At 51.8% G+C, this 10,480-nt stretch overlaps 1 protein-coding gene across 1 annotated transcript; it reads left to right on the top strand.

Annotated features, from left to right (window-relative positions):
- Nucleotides 1-2,796: 2,796 nt before the first annotated feature.
- Nucleotides 2,797-9,177, top strand: phV23 (extracellular matrix glycoprotein pherophorin-V23; the record flags this gene model as incomplete). Its single annotated transcript, XM_002953782.1, has 8 exons — nucleotides 2,797-2,831; nucleotides 3,145-3,355; nucleotides 4,301-4,565; nucleotides 4,752-5,241; nucleotides 5,786-5,906; nucleotides 6,608-6,909; nucleotides 7,634-7,683; nucleotides 9,074-9,177. 8 exons carry the CDS (start codon nucleotides 2,797-2,799, stop codon nucleotides 9,175-9,177), a joined length of 1,578 nt encoding a protein of 525 aa, XP_002953828.1.
- Nucleotides 9,178-10,480: the final 1,303 nt, after the last annotated feature.

Genomic DNA, 10,480 nt, shown 5'->3' with positions numbered 1-10,480 from the left:
CATACTTGCCGTCCCGCCGTCTTCTCGTGTGGTCCACAAGTGTCGGGCCCTTACTTAATCAAGTGCATCAATATGAACTTTGAAAGCACTATGACCAATCCTATGGTCAAGGAGCAGCACACTTTCATGCGAGCCGTTGTAGGTGCACGAAACCCACCATGATCTGTCTCTACCGTGATAAGCTACCCCAGATGACACACAGCAGTTCCATTGTGCTACCCGTGTTCTTAGGTTTGGGAGTTCCATGGTGAAGAGGCCCGGCGGGGCAATGTGCCACCGAGCGTTCGTTTCAGACCTGGGCCTAGCGGTCGAGGGTATTGCTGATTGGTGGTCAGGAAGCATCCTTGCCTTCCTGGCCAGCGCGGGCCTGAGGGCCTACAGGGCGAGAATTTGGTTGCTCAGTATGCTACCGTGAAGCTGCTTATCGGTGATATCCTGAGCGATTTCTCTAAGCGACTTGATGCGAGGAGGGCGTGTGCTGACACCCTTTGGCCGACCCACGAGGTTTTCCCGCCGGAGTCACCAGATGGGGTTAAAGCTTGCCGGAATCCGGACTGGATAAGAGCATCTCCTAGCAAGGGATCTCGATTGGCGGGGCTCGCTCACACCGGGGCCGTGCTGCCTCGGCTATTGCATCGGGCGCTCATGCATTTGAGATTCGGTTGTTGGGAACTGGAAGCTAACAGGCCTAATGGCCGCGAGCTGAGGTACCTGCAGGCTTTCTGACTGCGGAGTGGTCGAGGATGAGCTGCATGTCTTTCAATGAATGCCCACCGGCCCATGGGGGCCTCCGAGTGAAATATGAGTCAGGACGTTGTCCTCCGGGGGCGCGAAATGCGTAGTATTATGGCGGACACACCCCCTTTTTAGCTGTAGCTACTTTTTCCTCAGGGGTCTGGGAGACCGGGCACATCGCGCTCAGACGCGCCGAGTCCATGCGAACGGGAGATCTCCACTTGGCGCCACAATAATGGCCGCGCCGGCTTTTACAGACGGCCCCCGCATTTGTGCGTTTGACTTAGCTGTAGCTTTGCATGTGCGAACGAGAATACTTTGCCTCTCAACCTTCAGCCGGGGGGATCTCCAATGTGCGCCGATGTAAATGTGGGGGCAAACGTCAATGCGAGTGGCAGCGTAGATTACGAGTTGGAAAGCGTGTTTGGGTGTGCACAGAGCAGCGTGAATGGCTCAAAACCATTTCGTTGAAGATTACTCAATTGGCCATACAGAACCTTCCTAGGGCACACCGCTGATATGACACCTATATAATGTTACTCAGCGAGCTGCTCCAGCTGGCGTTTTAGGCAGGGCATCGTCAAAAGAACATGGCTGGCACGGGATAGTCCGCGCGCTTTCCGCTCGCTGACCGCCGCTACCTATCGATACAGCATCACCGGCCAGCATTTTGCCTTAACTAGGAAGTCCGTTTACGACAGTCGCACCATTTTTGGGGAGTTTATGTTAGATGTATGCAAATGAATTGCACGTTAATGTGCTTGAGACATGCAGTAGGGCGATTGGTGTCATATAGCCCGCCCCATTTCTCGTTCGATTGCTAGTCCGCCAAGCGCCCGCCGCCTTACCCTGGATGTTTCTTAAGAAGGCTTCCCACAAGGCGCACTTTGATCCTTTGTATGCTGGCAAATGCGGACAAACAGGTTTTGTTCTCTCCTGCAGGAGTGACTGTTATCACCCGCGCTCAAGATCACTTAATCGCGAGGTTCACGGAAAGCAGCCTGCCGTCCTCGATGCGTGATGGGGCCCAGAGCCTGCACGGATCTGCATTGCTCTTTTGTGCGTTCCTTTCTTATTAAGTTTCTAGTATGACTTTTTTTGGTTGATCACCGCTTGAATGCCAACTTTTCGCTGAAAAGCAAGGAGAGAAGTCGTCTGCTTTGGTTAAACGGCCAAGGACTGCCTTCCAAAATGGCCAGGAATTTTTGTAATGGCTTTGACACACGTGCGCAGCGGTCACCTCCACGGACTGAACTCCCGTCGAGCGATTTCCCAGACAGCGATTTCAGCCGAGGTGATGGCATGGCATCACGCTCCATTAATTAGGAAGTAATATTTTGAATACAGCCAATAATGTTTATTTCATAAGTATCCAGGGAATAGTGTTACTGCACTTAGCTACGAACGACGGCACTAGGTGACTCCAGGTGCGAAGAGGAGTTATGAGAGGTGCATAAGACGACAGCACCCATTATCCCAATATAATAAACTATTCCTTTTAAACTGCTGATTGTCCATGGGCTTTCGCGCCGATACAGAATTTGAATGCCGAGCCTCGATCGCTATAGTGATATTGAGTCACAATATTTAAGCCGATATATACAAAGGCCATACTTTAGGTACGTATTGACCTCAACCCATATCTGAGTCACAGTCATGCAGCAATCCAAAGGTCGTACGAAGTGACGAACAGAGTAGAAGCAGCGAAGAAGAACGTGGAATAAACGCATGTAAACATATTAAGCTACGTCAATAGCATATCACCGGGGTCGTCATACCGATTATACTCAGTCTGTCAGCCGGAGGAACGAGGGGTATCCGTACACGTACTTCAGGGAAGGATCTGCACATTGCTTCATGTTTTATCCGTATCCTCACCAAAGGATGTTATTGTATATAATCTACTTTACAAATATATTTATAGACGTATAACGCTCCTGCGAGCCGTAACAGGTACACCGATAAAAAAAGCAAGGAGATTCCTATATCCCCGCTCTGCATTGGCCAATACGCGCCAATAGAACTACAGGTCAGCTCCACTAATACTTTCGGACGATTGGGATGCAGGTCGCCGGAGCGTTGACTCTAGTGCTCTTGTAAGTCGCTCATTTCAAGGGCTAGGGCTATCTCTGAAAGTTTCTAATTGAAGAAATCACGTTCTGCCATGTTCTGCCATGTTCTGCCTTGTTGTAATCACCATCTGACGACTGTCTTACTGTTCGCTTTTATTTGCGCGTTAATTGCAGCGGGCACGTTAGGCATCAGGATTGCCCTATGCCTGCATTAAATGCACGCTCTAAAGATTGTTTTAAAGAAATTGTCGCCGCCGAGCTCGACTCGCGTGCCTCACTCACCCGTGGTTCTTGAAAACTGGGAACTCTTGACAGAAATTGTTATTCTGTGACGTAGGGCCTCGCTGGGGCATTTGCTCTTGGCGGCGGACCTAGTTGGTCTGTTTCCGGACTTTCCATTCTGTGAATGTGACAGCAACGGGGCCTACGATGTAGTCAATCCCTACAAGTACAGGGGCAACAACACGTACTGCTTCACCATTCGCGTCCTTCGCCGTCCGGGCTGCACAAGCTATTGCTGCACCCAGGCGGACCTGAAGAAGCTCGAGGTAAGTGCCTGTTTGCAAGTATTCCTTGCGTTTTGCGAGCGATACGGAGTCTGACAGTAGGCGAGCAATGCCGGCAACAGTTAACAAAGCAATTGAAACACTTCCTGTAATCAAACGAACCTGTCGCAGTTCTAGCCCTAGTTAGGTCCTAGTTAGGCTAATGCGGTCGAAGGGCTGCTTTTGCTGTGTTTACTGTGTTTGCTGTGTTTAAGGTTGGAGCTGTCTTCTTACTTCTCGATGTTCAAAATGTGGGCTTGCTTGTCTCGTGATAACGCACAAACAAAGCTTCGTCCTGAAGATCCCGACGAGCGCCAATGGCACGCATACGGGCCTCAGACAATTAAATCGTAGTAATTCCATCTCGCTGTAAAGGTGCGAAGATGCGCAAAAGTTGGCTGTTAATTATTTTCCGCAGTCCGGGCACACCCTCCCCATTCATATCACGCTGCCCATCATCACCTCATGAAGCAGTGCAGCTTTCCCGAATATCGCTGGAACCAATTTGATTCTAGTATTTCAGCTCCGATAACCCGGTGGCGCCAAGACCTGTTTAGGTTTTGCGGATATCTAAAGTTGTCGTGTTGCAAGGCTTTTTTCGCGTTTGGCGTGTTGGCTCTCCACGGTCCTTGTGCTAAATAAACCGGGACGACGTATGTAATGGCTCCACTGCAATTAATGTGCTGTCAGGCTGGAATGGACTTACGGTCAAAAGGTGAATTTTCCGTCCTGCAGAGGGGTTCAACAGAAAGTCATTAAAACCTTCCACGTCACTGGAAACTGCACCGGCTGGTATTGCGTGAGTTGCGCGCTGCGGTGCGTACCGCAGGCGTTGAGTGCGGCAAGGTGCTCTTAAACAACCCCGTATCGCGCCCCAATTTTGAAGGCTGCTCGCCAACCTAACTCTCGCCCGCTCATGTCCTGTTGCACCGCAAATCTGCCCTGCAGATCAATACATACAGCAGTTGCGATGTTCCTGGAGTTCTCCTCTCCGCCACCTTGAACGGTGCCCCAACGGTTGTCAGACCCAATTTTGAGGCGGCCCCCCAAGGCGCCGTGGGTGACACCATCCTGAAGCTCACACGACTGGGCCTCAATCTCACCACCGCTGATGGCGCGGAGATCTGCATCACCCTGAGAACTAACCGAGCGGGCAAGGGTTGCACCAACCTGGAGCAGCTGTGCGTTCCGCCGCCGTTGTCCGTAATGGACCGTGGCGCCTGTTCTATTGCTCTGTTCAGTTCGAACAATAAGTGCTGCCCCGTCGATGTTCCATCTTCCCCACCGCCCCCTCCCTCTCCGCCACCTCCCCCGCCACCTGTCCCGCCTCCCCCACCGCCGCCCCCACCGCCGCCCCCACCGCTACCCCCACTGCCGCCCCCACCGCCGCCCCCCCCAGTGCCGGTTGTTTTCTCCGAATGCCAAACTTGTGTCAACTTAAAGATCTACCCGGACGAGCGGCCAGGAATTATCCCTTTCGTAATTACCCCGGAGCTATGCGAAAACTACAGTTCCACCGTGATCTCCAGGATGACAGCAGCGTCGCAAATGGTTGGCGCTTTCATCAGCAATCCATTAGAGTTGAAGGTCTGCAATAAAGACACCATCATAATCTGCGGCGCGTTCAAAACCGTTGATCCCGGAAACTCTGCAGTCCCCGTATTCCTGTCCAACACGGGTAACGAACTTGCAACTCATTTCCTGAATACCCTGATACCCGAGGAGTGTCCAGCTTACCTTAATCACCACACCATAGAGGTCACGATTGATGGGTTACTCTCCATCCCGCCGCTTATCGACGACAACGGTATAGCGGGTATGCCCAATACATGCATCAGCGGCTTGGCTACCGAAAACTGCGAACTGGATGTTCTTTTCCCTAACTGCACGTGAGTGTTGGGTAGGTGGTAATCGAGAGGGGTTTATGGGCTGTATCTCCCCGGCGGTTTCATCTCCGGCGCGTGGAGGCCTGGAAACACACAGCTGCGAACTGTTTTAGTGGGCATGGGCCGGGGCCGAGGTGTTGTCCAAATAGCGGTGTTGCATGTCGTCCTGGGATAGTGTACAGGTCGTCTGGGACTGAAGCGCGTGCGTTGCATATAGGTAAAATTCCTTGGCCTTGAAGCCCGGGAGGCTAGCGCCCAAGACGCTGATATCGCGTTTGTTTACTTAGCGTTTCCTTAGCGTTTCCTGCACACCTTTTCATAGGCGAGAGCAGTTTCAGACCTACCAAGATTAAATTGCCTCGGCACGGCACATGTTGAACATGATGGCCCTAGAGTCGTCGCCGTGTGGCCGCCACGTCTGCTTTATTGCGCATACATGAGAACATAAATCTTCAACACGCAAAATCCGAATGAGCAATCTTGGAAGCGACCCCAAACATTGTCCTTCACACTTCCCTTCCTGACCCCTCCTTCAATTTCCGTACAGCTGCTTAATGACAACGGGCTTAACGCCCTTTGGCGCCTTGCCAACTTTTACAACCAAGCCCGGCCGTACACCTGCAAGCACGCAGTACTGCTTTCGATTATGGACTTTTGAGCCTTACCCTGTAAGTTATGCGTGTATGTGATGCAAGCATGCGAATCTAGGTTAGGTTTGCTAGCGGCTAAGCGCGGGTAGTTAGTGGGACTCCGCATGCATGCACCGCGTGCATGTAGCATACATGTCCTTGAGCACATGATGACTATCCTGGGGATGTGCGTGTGTGCATGTGCGTGTGTGTGCGTGCATGTGTTAACTAGGCCCTGTCTGTCAGGAGCGCGTCTCAATGTGCAGGTGTGCAATGTGCAGGATGGACTCGTAAGCACTTAGGGATCGGAGGGGTCAAAGTGGCAGGGCCATGCGAGATAGCTGCTTTGGAAGGCACTCTGTGGCTTCCAGAGTGCCGATGTCCATTCCTAAACTTGGAGATGCACGGGAAATTGTCAGAGCGGGACCGTGCACAATCCTGCACAAGCCACAATAACCGGAAGCTATGCTGACAGGCTCACGTGCTTCAGCGTCTGCAGCTGCTGACATGGGGTCAGAATCAGTTACGTTTGTGCCTTACCGCACAACCGTTGGCCTATTTCAAGCAAAGCATCTACTAGAGCTGCGCGCATGCAAGGCAGGCGCTGCAGCCTCAACCCAGTGTCATGATAACAATAATGATAATATTGAGCTGTATGGCTGAATTGTTGACACACACACCTCAATTTTAAATCTGCGGCCGGCTTTCCGGAATGGACACCCCCCCCCGGGCGCATGCAGGGTCCCTGCGCCGACGCTGCCAGTGTCACTAAGGTGGAATTCTGGGTCAATGACACCATGCGCCGCAACATCAACGGTTTTGCTGTCAAGTCCAGCAGTGACGCTACCTACACATACATCTATCCTACCTGGGCTCCCAGAGGAGATAATGTTGTGCGGGCAACTCCGCTGAATTGGAGTCTGCAGCAGGCCAACGGCGCAGAGGTCTGCATGGATCTTGATAACGACACAACCCCAGACGAGTTTTGCCTTGGACCGTGGTCGCGTACCTGCCATCTAAGCATCTTTGACGATTCCCGCAGGTGCTGCCCGGTGTCTGCAGCTGTAGATAGAATTGCCATGCCTGGTGGCATCTAAGCGCCGCAGGTGCCTAGGATTCTATTCTCTGTATGTAGATGCTGCCTTCGAATGGCCGGGTGTCATGCATGATCCAGCCCATTTGTTCCGCACTTTGTGGCCGTGAAGGCGCCCACCTCGTGCATGCATCACGTGCACTTCGTGCATGCGGAGTGTTGCCTGGCGCTAGCCATACTTTGGATTGAGATCACTATTCGAAAGGTGTGACGACAATGAGGCGGTTTGGTGTGATGTAGGCAGGCAGGTGGGTAGCTGGCCGAGGAAGGCCGAGGAAAACCGAAAGCTAATGCAAGAAGTCAGCTGCACCTCAGCCATTCTGCATGTCGCAGGGTGTCGCACCTGATCCCGGTCGGTATGGGGGTTGTCATTGCAAGTTCGTTGTCTTACAGCGAGCCAGACACGCACTTGCACCATGCTTGCAGTATTCCCTACATTTCTTGGCTTGTTTCCAGACTTTTCCCCGCATTCCACTTCGTGCATTCTATTATTATCGTTGCAGCCCTGCAGGCGCTTCTTTTTTGGCCCTTGCCTCGTGCTGTTCCCATGTGGGCATTTAAGGGTCTGTACGGCCCAGTTGCATCAGGGCGAATTGACGTCGCACAGGCGAGGAAGGGGAAATACCTTAGCATGCTCCGACTTTGCCGTACCGCCCTTGCTTGCGCTTCTCAGCGCCACATGCGCCGTTAGTCTCCTTGCCGCCCGGAGCGATGCCTGCGTAGGTGCGCGTTGCCGCCATGGCTGCTGTATGCAATTCGCGGTGTCAGCGTGCTCTTTCGTTTATACCACCATGCGCTCGTTTCTTCGTTATGCCTTTGCTTGCATCTATGGCGCTCAACGACGTTGCTCTTATCTACATTGACGCACTGTGGTGATTAGCTTGTGGTTCCCGCCAGAAGGCTGGCCAGGGCAACGAACTTGGATAAGTGCTTTGGCTTGTATCCATACTTTACTTCGCATAATATCCGTAGCCGCTTTCTGCTGCCGATGTCTTTTTAAGCATCTCTACCCAATTTGAAGGAGGCGCCATTGATGTTTCCTTTTGGGAGGAGCAGGTGTTGCATATCATGCGCGTCCATCAGTCCGGATGGTTTACCGAGGGAGATGCATACGTAGTAATTCTTGGCGAGCGAGCGGCTGCGATGACTGATATCCATCCCACCAGAAGACGCTGTGCTTTAAAGAAAGGAATATGGAGCATTGGCTGTGTGGCTCGGATGCGAAAATTACTTGCACCCGAATTCTACTTACCTGCACATAGACACAGACGATATGTTTTATCGAGTTGAAGGGATTCTCGGCTGGCGCTATTACCGTTGCGTTTTTTCCAGATACTGCCGTCCTGCGTTCTCTGCTTGTACGGTCGCGATATGTCCACCTTGGAGGAACGAAAGCATTTTTCCTAATCGGTTTGTTCTTGGCTTTGCGATGTATGGTACTGCGCCTCGTCGAGCAAAATCATGTGCTTTAAGCGGAGAGGGGACAGTGCAGCATTCACATTGCATTATCTACTGTCAGCATTTTCAGGCATGCGCGGAGAGCCTCATAGGTTTAGCTGCTTGACCCGCTGGATTTCTAGGGTACTTTTTGATGGGGGTGCAGTCTACCTTAAGGTGGTGTGTCGAGCACAAAATTGCATTCCCTTTTATGCCGACCCTTAGCTTGCGCCTCAGCGTATGCTTGCGTATGCAACGCAGCCAAGGCGCGGAGGGTCGCACGCCCGAATTTTGAGGGATACCGGTTGGAAGCTTGTTGCACGTACGCACGTATGTTGGCGCAGTGTTGTCATTTCTTAAGATTGTGAGTCTTTCCACGCCTGCCGCTAGCGCTAGCTGTAGCGCTACAGCAGGGAGCAGTACGTACGCCCCTAATGGATTTAAAGTTATACTAATAACGCACGCACGACAAGCATGCTGCATTATTTCCTGCTCATGTGCTTAGCATGGAGGACCTGGGCCTGAACCCTGTAAGTCAGGTTGAATCTCTCGCCCGGGTTTGACTTAAGCTAGGCTGCTAGCTGTTGCAGAAAGGTTTGCAGGTTGCATCGCCTTCTCCAGTCTCTTGATTGTTCCTGCTCAATAACCCTGTAACAAAAACTGTACACCGCCGCAGAGTGCAGTGAGAACGGACGAGCATGCAGACGCTTGCGCAACCTATCTAGCCACGCGAAGCTGTACTTCCAGGAGTGCAGACTCCAGCAGCGTGAGGAAATTTGAGGATCAAGAAATATTTGATAAATGATGGCAGTTATGTCGACGCATTCAGTACCTGTCTAGCGCAACATCGGCGATGAGAAAGGGCTTGTAACGATCCCTCGCTTGGTTTCGTTAAAAGTGTTCGGCTTAGGAGCAGGCCTAGACGCACTCGCGCACTGATTTTGAGTATCCTTGTTGATAGCTGTGAAAAGAATGGAGTGGAGCTGGTGGTTGCATAATCTCTTTTCACAACAAAATCTCCTTAAACACGAAATGAACGCTAGAGCAGGCAGGTAAGCAGTGACCACTGATCAGCCAACGTAGTCGATGGTTTGCTAAATACTTTCCTCGGCTTCCACAAAACCAGCACCTCCATACATGGCTTAGCAATGCGGCCGTCTTCCGGATAGCCCTGCCGAACGCCGTAGGGTTAGAAGGCACTGTGCGCGTATATGTGCACATATGTGTGTGTGTGTGTGTGTGTGTGTGTGTGTGTGTGTGTGTGTGTGTGTGTGTGTGTGTGTGTGTGTGTGTGTGTGTGTGTGTGTATGTGTGTGTGTGTGTGTACATATGTGTGTGTACATATGTGTGTGTACATATGTGTGTGTGTGCACATGTGTGTGTGTGTGTGTGCACATATGTGTGTGTGTGTGTGTGTGTGTGCCGGCATGCGCTCTTGTAGCTGCCTTGTAGCCCTCGTAGCGCAATACGGTATACACGACCTCTGCAGTGGTTGCAGTAAATACCGCGTCTCGACGGCGGGGTGTCTCGTGCCGGTCGCAATAGCTGGATTAAAATCTAATCCTTTGCCGTTAGGATGGCAACTTGATTTAAGTGCTCCTCCGCGACACCCGGCAGATCCCTAACTTTTGACGGGAGTGGTCGTTTGGTCTCGCTTTGGCACACACACACAGCGGTTCAGCGCTCCATATGGCGGCCCAATGACTCTCAATGGCACCATCCTGATGCGTGCGCTCGTCCTCTGTCCATCGTCGTCTATTCTCGGCCTGGCGCAAGATTTACACGGCCTTGACAAACCTGCTGTGGGCTACGCAACCGACAAAAGTCGGGACAATATAAAAATGACCAAGACACAATTGATAGGCCCACCGGAATCTCTCGCATCCTAACAGGCATGTACACCGCATGGAATGTGATGTGCGCAGATGTGCGCTAGTACGGGGATGTATGTCAGCTCACGTGACAAGCGTTAGGAAAAAAATATGTGCTGACTTTCTTCTGAACCCCTGCTTCAAAATAAGTGTTGCTGCAAAGGTTGAAGAGACAGCAAACGCCGCCTCTGGCCACTACTGGTAATTATGTT

Source organism: Volvox carteri (genome assembly GCF_000143455.1).
Source record: "Volvox carteri f. nagariensis unplaced genomic scaffold VOLCAscaffold_38, whole genome shotgun sequence".
Taxonomy (NCBI): Eukaryota; Viridiplantae; Chlorophyta; class Chlorophyceae; order Chlamydomonadales; family Volvocaceae; genus Volvox; species Volvox carteri.
Note: the sequence above shows the minus strand (reverse complement) of the source record. Positions and strands in the feature narration are given on the sequence as shown.